The sequence below is a fragment of the Ambystoma mexicanum genome, chromosome 3p, assembly GCF_040938575.1.
Source record: "Ambystoma mexicanum isolate Mex_15411 chromosome 3p, UKY_AmexF1_1, whole genome shotgun sequence".
Lineage (NCBI taxonomy): Eukaryota > Metazoa > Chordata > Amphibia > Caudata > Ambystomatidae > Ambystoma > Ambystoma mexicanum.
This window is the reverse complement of record NC_090925.1, coordinates 121,525,807-121,541,295: the sequence shown is the minus strand read 5'-3', so window position 1 is coordinate 121,541,295 and position 15,489 is coordinate 121,525,807. Positions and strand designations below refer to the sequence as shown.

At 52.9% G+C, this 15,489-nt stretch overlaps 1 protein-coding gene across 3 annotated transcripts in view; it reads right to left on the bottom strand.

Annotated features, from left to right (window-relative positions):
• Window positions 1-15,489, bottom strand: part of LOC138580143 (early activation antigen CD69-like) — a 267,208-nt gene that overhangs the window by 171,834 nt on the left and 79,885 nt on the right. The window contains exon 1 of one of the 3 annotated variants that reach the window (XM_069650463.1): window positions 5,487-5,838. The exons of the other annotated variants lie outside the window; for them this stretch is intronic. Within the exon in view, the coding sequence (XP_069506564.1) occupies window positions 5,487-5,793 (307 nt within the window). The 5' untranslated portion in view covers window positions 5,794-5,838. Of the gene's footprint in view, window positions 1-5,486; window positions 5,839-15,489 lie in introns of those variants that run through there. 3 annotated transcript variants of the gene reach the window in all.

Here is a 15,489-nt window from a genome sequence, read left to right as displayed (position 1 = left end):
CTTGCACAAGGCAGGTGTCAAGGAGTAGGCAAGAAGGAAAGGAATTCACAGGAGAGGGAATAAAGAGCGTTACCACCAAGAGAAGTTGGAACGTGAAGCGCTGTGTCCAGGCGAAGGTTTTGTGTGCTAGCGGGCGGAGGCTCCACCCCAGGAAGCCCGGGACTGAGTCTGTGAGTCCGGTGCCCTGATGTGATTGGCGGCATCAGTCTGGATCTTGGTTGGCAGCCCGCGGGGCACACCATGTTGTGGTTGGCATTCTACGTGGTCGCCATGTCTTCATTGACGAGTCGGGGCTGGTGGATGGCGAAGCACACGCCACCCCACCTATCTAGCAATATTTGGGTACTAACATCATGCTCCCCGGCATGCCAGGTCATACCTGGTTTCCATGGATTCCGACGGTGGAAATGATACAGGAGGGCAGGTCGAGCAAATGACCACGGACGGATTTGGGTACTAATACACAGCTAGTGGGCTGCCTGTGCCGGTTATGCCCCTTCAAGGAAGGCACATCCAAAGAAGGATGGCCAGTCAGATAGGGGGTGGGGGGGCGACATGCTGGGCATACAACAGAGGGGCATGTTCCAGAACGGCATGCAACTACAAGCACAAATGCAGAAGTCGGCATCCCCTCACACAATACTGGGGAAGAGAAAATGAGGGAAGAGGTAGAGGGTTCAGGAACTACAAGGGGGCTCTGGGAAAAGGGGCATACTCCAATTAATGTTAAGAAATTGAAGGAGTGGCTACAATTTTACCCAGATAGGGAGGCACCAAAGTTACTAGAAGAGAGATTTGAGAATGGCTTTGGGATACTGCATAAAAGGCCCCTGGGTGGGGAGAACACATGGTGTTAGTGGCAGAGAAGTTAAAGAAAGAAGTGAGAGAAGACAGAATGGCTGGTCCTTCCGACTACAGTCCATTGTCAAACTTGATTGTTTCGCCTGTGGGCATTGTGCCTAAAAAAGAGAAAAGGTGAGTTTTGGACGATTCATCACCTGTCATGGCCGGAAGCGGAGTCTATTAATGATTACATCATCCCTGTAGCCTGTACAGTGTCTTATGCTGACGTTGAAGACGCTTTTGTATGTATTAATACATGTCGGGTGACGGCTCAGATGGCAAAATGTAACATGAAGTCAGCGTTTCGGCTGTTACCGGGACACCCAGAAGATTTTCAGCTGCTGGGTATTCAGTATGAGGGTGGCATATAGGTGGACAAAGCATTGCCCATAGGCTGCGCAGCAGCATGCGCGCTATTTGAGAGTTTCAGCACTTTGATAGAATGGGCATTTACTTAACGTTCAGGATAAAAGAATATGGTGCATTATCTGGACGACTTTTGATAGTGGAGGTTAAATGCAGAGAAATGCAAACGGTTAAGGGAATTTCAAAGAATGGTTCAGGAGCGGAGCATTCCGCTGGCGTCTGAAAAAACGGAAGGCCCAGTGGCAGTGGGCATTGAATTGGATGCGATTAGAATGGAATCCCGACTACCTTTGTAGACGACAGGAAAATTAAGTGACAAATTGTACGAGGTGACGTCAAAAGAAAAGTGTGAGGTGAGGACAATACTGCAGCTTTTGAGGCAAGTGAATTTTGCTTGCAGGGAGGTAGCGCCCAGAAAGGCGTTTTGTAGGCACATGGCGTTAGCTATTGCAGGTGCAAAAAGACTGCATCATAGGATTAGGGCGACAGCATTAATGAGACAAGACATGGAGGTGTGTTGTTTTTTAATCAGGCTACACCGCAATATCCATCTGGCAAGATGACGTGGGGAGACTTTATTTTCTGACGTGGCTGGGGCAAATGTTTTTGGAGTTTAATGCGAAGGGAAGTGGTTGGCAGAGATGCAGAGCACTGCATTTTTGGAGTGGCTTTGGAACTGTGGGGGAAATTCTGGAAGAACAAAAGAGTGGTGTTTAGGGTGGATACCGCCAGTATTGTGGCAGTGATCAATGGGCAATCTGGCAAAGACGTGTGGGTACTGAAGTTACTGTCGGTGCTGCCTTGCTTGAAACAGAATGTCATTTTCGGGGCAAAGCACATTGCGGGGGCACCCATTGCTGATGCAATATCTCGTTCACAGTGGTTGAGATTCCGTGGGCTGCACCAGCGACAGACGAGTGGCTGAGAGAAATTCCCCCCAACTGTGGAGCTTAGGGATCAAGGAGTGATGGAACTGGTGCAAGCGTCTTTGGCTGCATCAACCAGAGCATCATACAGGCTGGCTTGGGAAGAGTTTGAGGGAAGTGGTGCCAAGGAGAGACAGGGAGTGGGACACATGGATGAGAGAAAACAGAGGGATAAGTGTTGACTTCAGAAGGATGCTCGTTAAGAAAGGACGGTCACCAGTGACTATCGCCACTTAGTTGGCAGAGGTGGCGTTTTAAGGGAATTCTTTTTGGGGTTATGAACCCTCAACAAGTGAATTGAAAAAGAGGATGTGAGCAGGGTGGACCAGTAGGAGGGGAGCAGAGACAGGTAAACGCACGCCTACTTCGGTGGGAATGCTCAAGAGACTGTTGGCAGCGTTGGAGATGGTGTGTTCTTCCGTTTGGGAAGTTTTGTTTGTTCAAAGCCATGATTATAACAGTGTTTTTTGTAGTTTTCAGAGTTATTGGGAGGACGAAGCAGCATGGACAGAGAACGGTGTGGGATTATGGATAAGATGGATCAGAGGAGAAAAGGGTGGCAGTGTAACTGGGGATGTCTCAAACAAGGGAGATATGCCCGGTGCGGATGTTGAATTGTTTTTTGGGAGTGGGGGTGGAAAAAGAAAAAAAAAACACAGCTGAGGTGGGTTTTGTTTCTTCGCCCAGGACAATGGAGAGGGTGTAAAAGGTGGACAGGTTTTAGCAGTCCTGAGAAAAGGTTTGTAATGGGTGGGGGTCTGGAGCTGCATTGGAAGGAGCTGGGCTGGGAAGGTGGAAGTCGAGCAAATTTAGATTGTATAATGTACATTATATGTAGGAGAGCATGGTGGATGGTGACAGTGGCCCCGCTTTTGTTTTTCGTCCACGTAGTGACAATAATGCCAAAGAAAGTGAGGATTTGTAGAAAACTAGCAGAGACAAGGACTTGCGGGAAACAGCTGGGAAGAGCCTACAGCAAGGAGGAACTGCTATGGTCTGGGTTGGGGGACATGAGGTGGGGTCAATTGATGCCCATGTTGTTTGAATTAGGGGGCAAGAGACGGGTGGGAGACTTGTTGATCATTCTTTTGGGGGGAGAATGATTTAATACAATGTACAGTGGTAGAAATAATTTAAAAAATGAAGAAAAAATAAAAAGAACTGGGGCTCATTCAAAGGCTATTGAGCGGGCCGGAATTGGTATGGACACAATTGCTGCCACGAAGAGTATGGAGGGGTGCTCATAAAGCTGCGCCCCTTGATAAAGCAAAAAATATATATTAACAGAGAAGCATCCCTTTATGCAGACCGACAGGAATAGGAGTGCTACAAGTATGGGGAGCCAGTATAGCTTAAACAGGGTGGGGCGCACTTGTCATTTTTAGGGGCTGAAATATATTTGATGAGTTTCTAAAAAATAAAAAAAAGGGGCTGGGCTTTGGGCGGGGGAGGGGCGCAGCGCGATAACATCCGGGCAGGCTCAAGCTGAGTGCCAAAACAGTATGGAAAGCAGAAAAACAATAGGAAAAAGGTTAACAATAGCTGACGTGGTTTTAAAGGTTACAATAAGAGAACAGAAGGGGGTGAAAAAGAAGAAAATATACTTGGCCCTAGAGCCGGCAGGTATGAAAAAGAGAAAGAAAGAGCAAGGAGAGATAAAAGGGGGTTCCACGAGGGTAACACTTTGCACCACTTAACAGTGGCCTGCTGTTTAATCTCAGTTACCAGTTTAATGGTGTCCACTACAGTGTAATTTGCTTTCTGACTTTGAGAACAAACATGTTATTGCTCACATTTTACTAAAGCCGGTAAGATAGCTCACTGGGTTGAGTGTTCACTGCTGCTGTGTGTGATCTGAGGGTTGCAGGTTTGAATCGCGGCAAGGCCAACTCAGCCTTTCATCCTTCTGACGTTGATAAATGAGTACCAACACAGGTTGGGTGCTACTCTATGTATTCCATATAAAGCGCTTAAATGTAAGTGCTACATAATTACACAGCATTATCATTTGGCCATGGACGTCTGCTAGCACTCACAGTAATTTTGGAATATGGGCCTATATGCACTAATATTAACGATACATATGCAGTCCATTCTTGTATGAAATGTATATCACATTACAGTGATATCTATCTATTCACTTATTATATAGCGCCTTGCACCTCTAAACACTCAAGGGTGTATATCATAACCGTATTTTTCGTAGTGTACTTAGGCACAATGCTATGTGATGCCACTTCCTGAAAGGTCGTGTTCCATTGCTTCTCGTGATGTCACTGGGTGGGGTCAAATGAACATCACTTGGTCAAGGGTCATGTGATGTCACTTCCACTACCCCTGGCATTTTGGTGCAAAGACGGCCCTGTGTGAACTGTCATTTTTATGATCCGAAAATGCTGTTTACCTGACAACATAGCTTGCTTCTGGGCTTGGACTCCATCCCAGTCCAGCACACACTGACCCCACATGAGAGGTGGGGGCCTCTCAGAATATTCCCCCTTACAGTACCGGTGATGATAGGACGCTACAGAAGAAAGAACGTCACTCGTCATGTGTGCAAAGGAATGTTAATGTTAAAGGACATTTGAACCGCATACTATGACCACCGGAGTGGTGCTCTGGCGGCTCTGAAAAAGGGAGAGTGGAGGAGGTGGGGGGAGCTAGTGGGAATAAGCTGGAAAGGGGCAAGTGAGCAGTGATGTGCTGTTGGCAGGTCCGTTGGCTGAGCTTGGGGTGTTTTACGGTCAGTAGTCGTCGTGTGCTGTTGTGCAAGTCTACGTGCGGTTTATTTTGTTGTTGCAGTGTAGTGAAGTTTGTGCGTTTGCTGAGTTTAAGGCTTGTGTTTGGTTAGCGTTTCAGAGGTGTATGCAGAGGCATGACATTGTTAGTGGATTGGTAAGTTGGCATCCTGTGCTTGCAATTATGGCTGGGTGTGGTGCCTGCCATTTGGAGTGTAACTATCATTGTAGCAAAGTGAACTTCAGCCTGGGCGGCCACCTGTCCTTGCATCACATCACCACTTCCGCCTGGTGCATATGTTGTCTGCACACACTGGCAACGAATAAAGTTGAGCGAACAACATTATATGGAAATTATTATTTTGTTATTTAAAAACAAGTTTCAATAAACCTTCCTTGCTCATTTTAACAGAAGCGGCCCCTGGGGACTTCCCGTGACCATACTCTGCCTCTGGGGTCTCGTTTCTGGTGTCGTGGCGGTGCGTCACAAGCCACATTCTGGGTGCAGGGTAGCTCGGTGGGTTGAGCCGCACGCAAATCTAAGCGGTGCTCAAGTGCGAGCCGCCACTCTGCTTGCGCTGTGCGTGCGACAGTGAAACGTGCATGCACTTACTGCAGCAGGCAGCTGGGGCACGCTCCTCTTCCGGGGGGCAGAGATTCTCAGTTTCGGGCAGCGCCCCGTCCTCTCTTGCTGCGGGCCGGATTTGCGGCAGTTTGCCCACCACCGTAATGTACTCCTCGTCGGAGTCGGAATACTCGTCGGCGTGGCTCCGGGAAGCGTGCGGCGCCCCTGCGCCCTGTAGAGTAAATGCGGAAACCGCCGGGGTGGTCGCCGTGGAATCATAGCCTTCATCGGGGCGCGGGCGACTCCCCACAGAGCTGGATCTCCTGCGCCCGGTATCTAGCTCCGCGCCGGCCATGGTCTCTCCAGACCAGAGAAGACGCCCGTGTGAGTGGGGCAGGGCGGGACTCCTGCTGGCTCCCGCTTTCGGTTTACGCCTGCAGGGTTCCGGCTGTATCCAGAACGCACGCACCGGAAGTTTTGCACCCGGACCTGTCCGTCTTGCCAGCCTCATATTCTCCATTGCAAACTGGCTCAAATTTGATATCAGCCAGCAACACCTCGCAGCAACACGTGTTGTTGCCCTCTTCCAACAAGCCGTGTTTTGGGCGCGTTTGCCCTTTTTAAGTGGAAACAAGCATTGGTGAAGCCAACATTTCTGGGTGTTGTGTGGGCATGTGATGGGCATTTGCCAGGCACTCGTATAATGGCAGGCTCGGACTGGTCAATAGAGCAATACCCGAACCAAAAGCACAAAATCCCAGTGAAGGCCAGATTTTTGGGTCAAAGTGGGACACTTTTTTGGCCACTGTGGCCCAGTTTCTTCAGTTACTTCACTATGCGGCTAGTACTATTGACCAGTGTTGCTGAATACATATTATTTAAAATGCACAATTTACATCACATTTTTGTTTTAAAAAACTCTCACTTGGGTACTATTCATACAGTGTCACAAAAGGAATGAATTGCTATTTGCAACTGTGGGCCACTTTTCCATTGGTGTCCGAGGCAATTCTATGCCCTAGTGAAACCCTGCAGAATGGTGCTACCTGGCCGAAAGTGGTCAACAGCTGGAGTCGCTGGGTTGCATTATGGCCATCGAATACCCATAGACAAGCCAAAACCGCTGCCTTTGCCAACAGGACGTGGAAGGAAGGCATGCAAAGACACGTATTGTTTTGGGAGGATAGCTCAGCGGCAACATGCTCACCTTGGAAGCAAGACGACACGGAGCAACATGGGTTCGATCCCCGGGTCCGTGCTTAAAAACCTCTGGGTATTAAGCGCGTTATAAATAACTTATATCATATAATTTATTCAATAGAAAGTGTTTTGACAACACACTCTGCCCAGTGATCATATGGTGACAGTGCAGTCCTAGCGAAGGGTGCCTTACGCTTCATAGGTTGATGTAGGTCTTTCCTAGAAACTGGATATGTGTACACAGGGATAGCGAAATATACCCCAAGTACATTCACATCAGGGGTGAGTCATATCTGACATCATCGGCCATCATTCCTGGACTCCTCCCGAAGAAGTCATTGTGGGAAGGGACTTCCCTGCATTCTCCACTCTTTCGCAGGAATCTCCAACTCCCCATGGGGGATTTATACCTCAAGACTACTGGCACTGTTACCCCCAAACTTCCCCATTGTGGGATTGGATGGAAACAGAACACTGTGAGCCTATCATTAATCAAGATCCTTCCACGAGAACTAAAGAACACATGAAACCAGGGTCACCCCCTCTCGGCCAGTTTATGGGATGCATTTGAGAGACAGATTGAAACACCTCGCCTCTGCCAGCCCAGAGGAAAAGAAACCTGTGGAATATGCGAGAGTCCTTGGATATATCTTGTTCTTGTTCTATCCAAGGTCTTCAAATTGAAGAAACTAGACAACGACCAAGTAGGGGAAGGGCATGTGAGAAACCAGAAAGTGTCTCACCCTCTAGTCCCTGGTGATCTGTCATCCAGGTGGCCAGGACACAGCCATCGCTTTTGGATCCAGTTCCTGGGGGTGAACTAGTGCGGGAGGATCACATGGGTGAGGGGTCTTCGGGGAGTGGGACACTGGATGGTGAGACGCAGTATCCCCTTCCCCAGAACACCCTTACCCCACCTTACCAAGTAGAATATTTAAGAACTCTACCCTCTCACTCCCTTCACAACACCAAAACGTTCTCATGGACAACCCGCTATGAGAGAAAACGGACTAACACCCGAGCCATATACCTGACATGTCCCAATACAATGGTTAGGCAATTACTGACCATCACACAAACCTGACTTCCGTTAAGCTTCCCCACTTGGATAAAAGGAGGAGCACGAGAGCACACTCTTAGTGAGGCAAAATATACGAGGAAACAGCAGTTCCAAGATTGCAGTTTAACGATACAAGACGGCAAAACAGAAGGGGATCACAAGGAAGGACGTTCCCCTGACCTTTATGACAAGGAGCCATTGCTTTCATGAACCCTCGAGATTGGAAAATGTAAGACCAGAAAAGCAGGCTGAAGAATCCTGCATTATGTGTGAGAGATACCCAGGGCCCTCCCGCATCAATAATCAAGGCAGGGAGGATCACCAGCCGCTGTGGTACTGTCCGTGGCTACAAGAACCAAGCAGCATCAGTGAAACCAACACAGCCGGGAGTTGGGGAGAACGATTCAAGACGAGTCTGTGTTGAAGCCAAGGTTGCAAGCGGCAACATTGTATGGCGAGCTGCTGGTACAAACATTGTTTGAAATACGTATGCTAAAAGACACAAGTAAAGTTGAACTGCTGATGATCCATTCAACTTTGAAACCAAGATACACTACCCTTGACAGAGTGGTCCAGCGCCGCGTGGGTGCTCACTCAAAAGTCTCTGTAAGGTATCCAGCTGACAATTGGCAAAGTGAAAGTGAGAAAGAGAGCATATCAAGAAGAGAGCAAACAATTGTGAATTCAACGTGGTTCTGCAGCAGTTTGAGAAAAATCCACGCCCATCAAAAGTCTTCACTTTCTGAAGTAAAGAAAGTTTGTGGCAAAGTAGATAAAGTTGGTCGACCCCGGCAGAGGGAGATCAATTGAAAGTCTGGTGTAAGTGGGTCTGAGCCCAGCAAATGGGGGTGAACAGTGAATCACCTGAGAAGGTTTTGTGTGTTAAAGTGTGTCTGAGCCTGGCAGAGGGGGGCCCAGGGTGAGTCGAAACTCACCCAAGAAGTTGTACCCGAGAATCCTGAGGAGAAAGGAACCTTTAAATGTTTGTCGCATCAGGCCCTCTGAAGTAAGAGACTTTGGGTCTCATCACGACTTCGGCGGTACCCCTTAAATCCGGCGGTAGTGCTATTACCAGCTCTGAGTTGGGGGGAAATCCACCGACGGTATTAGCGCGAAGATTCCCCATTGAGCCCAATGGGGAATGGGGCATTCCCGAATGGGCTCAGTGGGGAATGGGGACTTACATTACCGCCAAAATCGTGATCCGGCGCTATTAGCGCCGGGGAGTTTGACGGTAGGGCTAATACCGCCCACGCTAATAGCGTTACCGCCCAAGTCGTGATGAGGCCCTTTGAATGGCTAAGAGACTTTAGCCAATAAGGCCCTGATATTGAGATTTGAACTGCATCCTCGTGCTAGAGAAGCCAGAGACTGTACTAAGCTCAAGTGTGCCGCCTTGTTCCGTGCTGAAAACAGGTATTGTACGTTTTGTCTGACTATAAAAGTCCGACCCCACCAAAAGACCTAAAACAAACACGACAAAAAGTTCGGACTACCAAAAGTCTGAACTTTTCGTGGTGTGTGTTTAGGTCTTTTGGTGGGGTCGGACTTGGGGCTGGGGGTTGTCCCCCTCAACTCCCCGCTCACTACGGTGAGCGGGGGTTGTGGGAGACAAACTCACATCGCCCCTGCCCAATGAAGAACAAATAAATAAGCCTGGGGCTGTGGTGATCTCCCCCGCAATACCCCGCTCACTATGCTATACAGTATAGTGAGTGGGGTGCTGCGAGGGACACCCCCGCAGCTCACCCGAGAAGAAAAAAAAACTGTTGCTGCAGGGGTGTCCCCCGCAACACCCAGCTCGCTATAATTTACAGTATAGTGAGTGGGGGTTGCGGGGGATACCCCTGCTGCTCCCGAAAAAAAAGGAAAAAGACCCTGCAGTGCCAGTTCCCGATCACGCAAGTGAAAGGGAACTGGCGCTGCATGGACACAGCGCGAAGGAAAGATAAGTAGGGGTTGGTTATGTTGGCGGTGTGAGTGGGGGTGTGTTGGGTATGTGGGTGGGGGTGTGTTGTGGGTATGTTGTGGATGTGGGTATGTAGGGGTTTTAAATGTGTGTTTGCATCGAAAATGTACAAACCTTTTGTGGTTCGCACATTTCTCATGCAAACTTTTCCATCGCTGACTTTTCTGCCACCGAAAAATCACACAGATACTTGTGGGGAAGGGAAGCCAATGGCTTGAACATTCTGACATATCATTTCTTGAACACTTTTCTTTTGCATAACTTTGTTTCCCACACTATTTGTATTTAGAAGTAAGTATTGGCAATAGGTTTTTTTAGTATAGGCCCTTTTATTTTGACAGACTCGAGTGGGACTGCGTTATTATTTGATGGTCGTAGCTTGCTCCCACCTTTAGATTTAGGTTTGGATAGACGTTTTACAAACCCAGTTGAAGTTCAATAAACACCCTTGAACTGTGATCACTTGTGTCTGTCTTACTGTTTGATACCATGCCTTCCTTACAGTCCCAAACACTAATAGGTCCCCAACATGCAGGTTTATTAGTTATTATATCACAGTTCAGTCTGAAAGTCACTGGCTCAGAGTTTGGGAGAACAGCAAAGCTGGTTTAACCCATGAGATAATTAAATATTTGGTTCCTAGGGACCCCTATTTGAAGATGCCCTGACCTCTGGCATTGTGAAGCATCATGAAGCAAGGCACAGACAACAGAATCAAAGTTCAAAAATAAAACACCTTATTAACCTAAATGTCAGGATGGAGAAAGGCCTAACCTGCCCTCTGCTAAGGTGGGACTAAAACTAAGGAACGTCTAAGTCAAAGAATTCAACTTAAAATGTGTCTGTGTCCAAAACCTATACTTGCCTTCACAACTAACAGGGTAATTCATAGAATTTCGCAGAAAAGTGTCGCAAGCGGCTGGCGCAGAGCGTCCGCGTGCGATTGTCTGCGCCAGGCACGTGTGCTAAAACTGATTTCCGCGCACAGCGTATTCATGGATTTTAGGCTCCCAAACCAGCCGTGGCGCAGAGTATCGCAGCGACCCTGCAGCAGCGCCAGTAACGCCCCCAAGAACGCCCTCGCGCAAGGAAAAGCCATCAAAATCGCTAAATCATCGCAAAGGGCTGTGCTAACCCTGGACCAGTTTACAGGGCTGCCAAACAAGGAACGCAAAGCGGGTAACGTGCATATCAGGGGTACGCGTGAATTATACACGCGATTAGCCAGGGTATGTGTATTTCAGGGGTGCGCGGGAAGTTCCACACGCGAATAGCCTGGGCGCGTGTATTTCAGGGGTGCGCGGGAAGTTTTACACGCGATTTCAGCAGGGTACGTGTATTTCAGGGGTGCGCGGGAAGTTCCACACGCGAATTGCCTGGGCGCGTGTATTTCAGGGGTGCGTGGGAATTTTTACACGCAATTTCAGCAGGGTACGTGTATTTCAGGGGTGCGCGGGAAGTTCCACACGCGAATAGGCTGGGTGGGTCCTCACAGGTGTTCCCTGTACACCCTCGATGGCCTCTGCAGGCAGCCCACAAAACAGGGGACTACCCTGCACACCTGCTCATGTCCCCCTGCACTCCCACCCCTCAGCAGTGCAGGGGCACCCTCCACCAGGCCCCCACCCATGTCTCCCACCACCCCCAGCCACCAGGGGCAGCCTCCACCAGGCCCCCACTCATGTCTCCCACCACCCCCACCCCCCACCATCCAGGGGCACCCTCCACCAGGCCCCCGCTCATGTCTCCCACCACCCCCACCCCCCACCATCCAGGGGCACCCTCCACCAGGCCCCCACTCATGTCTCCCACCACCCCCAACCCCCACCATCCAGGGTCACCCTCCACCAGGCCCCCACTCATGTCTCCCAGCGTGCTACGTGTATTTCAGAGGTGCGCGGGAAGTTCCACACGCGAATAGCCTGGGCGCGTGTATTTCAGGGGTGCGCGGGAAGTTTTACACGCGATTTCAGCAGGGTACGTGTATTTCAGGGGTGCGCGGGAAGTTCCACAAGCGAATAGCCGGGGCGCGTGTATTTCAGGGGTGCGCGGGAAGATTTACACGCGATTTCAGCAGGGTACGTGTATTTCAGGGGTGCACGGGAAGTTCCACACGCGAATAGCCTGGGCGCGTGTATTTCAGGGGTGCGCGGGAAGTTCCACACGCGAATAGCCTGGGCGCGTGTATTTCAGGGGTGCGCAGGAAGTTCCACACGCGAATAGCCTGGGCGCGTGTATTTCAGGGGTGCGCGGGAAGTTCCACACGCGATTAGGCTGGGTGGGTCCTCACAGGTGTTCCCTGTACACCCTCGACGGGGCAGCCCACAAAACAGGGGACTACCCTGCACACCTGCTCATGTCCCCCTGCATCCCCACCCCCCAGCAGTGCAGGGGCACCCTCCACCAGGCCCCCACTCATGTCTCCCACCACCCCCACCCCCCAGCATCCAGGGGCACTCTCCACCAGGCCCCCACTCATGTCTCCCACCACCCCCACCCCCCAGCAGTGCAGGGGCACCCTCCACCAGGCCCCCACCCATGTCTCCCACCACCCCCACCCCCCAGCCACCAGGGGCAGCCTCCACCAGGCCCCCATTCATGTCTCCCACCACCCCCACCCCCCACCATCCAGGGGCACCCTCCACCAGGCCCCCACTCATGTCTCCCACCACCCCCACCCCCACCATCCAGGGGCACCCTCCACCAGGCCCCCACTCATGTCTCCCAGCGTGCTACGTGTATTTCAGGGGTGCGCGGGAAGTTCCACACGCGAATAGCCTGGGCGTGTGTATTTCAGGGGTGCGCGGGAAGTTTTAGACGCGATTTCAGCAGGGTACGTGTATTTCAGGGGTGCGCGGGAAGTTCCACACGCGAATAGCCGGGGCGCGTGTATTTCAGGGGTGCGCGGGAAGTTCCACACGCGAATAGCCTGGGCGCGTGTATTTCAGGGGTGCGCGGGAAGTTCAACATGCGATTAGGCTGGGTGGGTCCTCACAGGTGTTCCCTGTACACCCTCGACGGCCCCTGCAGGCAGCCCACAAAACAGGGGACTACCCTGCACACCTGCTCATGTCCCCCTGCACCCCCACCCCCCAGCAGTGCAGGGGCACAATCCACCAGGCCCCCACTCATGTCTCCCACCACCCCCACCTCCCAGCAGTGCAGGGGTACCCTCCACCAGGCCCCCACCCATGTCTCCCACCACCCCCACCCCCCAGCCAACAGGGGCAGCCTCCACCAGGCCCCCACTCATGTCTCCCACCACCCCCACCCCCACCATCCAGGGGCACCCTCCCTCCACCAGGCCCCCACTCATGTCTCCCACCACCCCCACCCCTCACCATCCAGGGGCACCCTCCACCAGGCCCCCACTCATGTCTCCCACCACCCCCACCCCCCACCATCCAGGAGCACCCTCCACCAGGCCCCCACTCATGTCTCCCAGCATGCTACGTGTATTTCAGGGGTGCGCGGGAAGTTCCACACGCGAATAGCCTGGGCGCGTGTATTTCAGGTGTGCGCGGGAAGTTTTACACGCAATTTCAGCAGGGTATGTGTATTTCAGGGGTGCGCAGGAAGTTCCACACGCGAATAGCCTGGGCGCGTGTATTTCAGGGGTGCACGGGAAGTTCCACACGCGAATAGCCTGGGCGCGTGTATTTCAGGGGTGCGCGGGAAGTTCCACACGCGAATAGCCTGGGCGCGTGTATTTCAGGGGTGTGCGGGAAGTTCCACACGCGATTAGGCTGGGTGGGTCCTCACAGGTGTTCCCTGTACACCCTCGACGGCCCCTGCAGGCAGCCCACAAAACAGGGGACTACCCTGCACACCTGCTCATGTCCCCCTGAACCCCCACCCCCCAGCAGTGCAGGGGCACCTTCCACCAGGCCCCCACTCATGTCTCCCACCACCCCCACCCCCCAGCATCCAGGGGCACTCTCCACCAGGCCCCCACTCATGTCTCCCACCACCCCCACCCCCCAGCAGTGCAGGGGCACCCTCCACCAGGCCCCCACCCATGTCTCCCACCACCCCCACCCCCCAGCCACCAGGGGCAGCCTCCACCAGGCCCACACTCATGTCTCCCACCACCCCCACCCCCCACCATCCAGGGGCACCCTCCACCAGGCCCCCTCTCATGTCTCCCACCACCCCCACCCCCCACCATCCAGGAGCACCCTCCACCAGGCCCCCACTCATGTCTCCCAGCATGCTACGTGTATTTCAGGGGTGCGCGGGAAGTTCCACACGCGAATAGCCTGGGCGCGTGTATTTCAGGGGTGCGCGGGAAGTTTTACACGTGATTTCAGCAGGGTACGTGTATTTCAGGGGTGCGCGGGAAGTTCCACACGCGAATAGCCGGGGGGCGTGTATTTCAGGGGTGCGTGGGAAGTTTTACACGCGATTTCAGCAGGGTACGTGTATTTCAGGGGTGCGCGGGAAGTTCCACACGCGAATAGCCTGGGCGCGTGTATTTCAGGGGTGCGCGGGAAGTTCCACACGCGAATAGCCTGGGCGCGTGTATTTCAGGGGTGCGCGGGAAGTTTTACACGCGATTTCAGCAGGGTACGTGTATTTCAGGGGTGCGCGGGAAGTTCCACACGCGAATAGCCGGGGCGCATGTATTTCAGGGGTGCGCGGGAAGTTCCACACGCGAATAGCCTGGGCGCGTGTATTTCAGGGGTGCGCGGGAAGTTCCACATGCGAATAGCCTGGGCGCGTGTATTTCAGGGGTGCGCGGGAAGTTTTACACGCGATTTCAGCAGGGTACGTGTATTTCAGGGGTGCGCGGGAAGTTCCACACGCGAATAGCCGGGGCGCGTGTATTTCAGGGGTGCGCGGGAAGTTCCACACGCGAATAGCCTGGGCGCGTGTATTTCAGGGGTGCGCGGGAAGTTCCACATGCAAATAGCCGTGGCGGGTGTATTTCAGGGGTGCGCGGGAAGTTCCACACGCGAATAGCCTGGGCGCGTGTATTTCAGGGGTGCGCGGGAAGTTCCACACGCGAATAGCCTGGGCGCGTGTATTTCAGGGGTGCGCGGGAAGTTTTACACGCGATTTCAGCAGGGTACGTGTATTTCAGGGGTGCGCGGGAAGTTCCACACGCGAATAGCCGGGGCGCGTGTATTTCAGGGGTGCGTGGGAAGTTCCACACGCGAATAGCCTGGGCGCGTGTATTTCAGGGGTGCGCGGGAAGTTCCACACGCGAATAGCCTGGGCGCGTGTATTTCAGGGGTGCTCGGGAAGTTCCACACGCGATTAGGCTGGGTGGGTCCTCACAGGTGTTCCCTGTACATCCTCGACGACCCCTGCAGGCAGCCCACAAAACAGGGGACTACCCTGCACACCTGCTCATGTCCCCCTGCACCCCCACCCCCCAGCAGTGCAGGGGCAGCCTCCACCAGGCCCCCACCCATGTCTCCCACCACCCCCACCCCCCAGCCACCAGGGGCACCCTCCACCAGGCCCCCACTCATGTCTCCCACCACCCCCACCCCCCAGAAGTGCAGGGGCAGCCTCCACCAGGCCCCCACTCATGTCTACCACCACCCCCACCCCCCAGCAGTGCAGGGGCACCCTCCACCAGGCCCCCACTCATGTCTACCACCACCCCCACCCCCCAGCAGTGCAGGGGCAGCAGGCAGTCAGGCAGCAGCAGATGGCAGGTGGGAGCGTGCTCGGGGCTCTGGGGGGCAGTAGTTCGGCCTTCCGGGCAGGAGCGTGGTATTCCATGTGCTTACGCGTGGCCAGCTTGGTACGGAGTGATTTGGCACGTGAAAATCCTGCACGTCAGCGTGAAAACCGAGGAAAGGCCCTTAGCG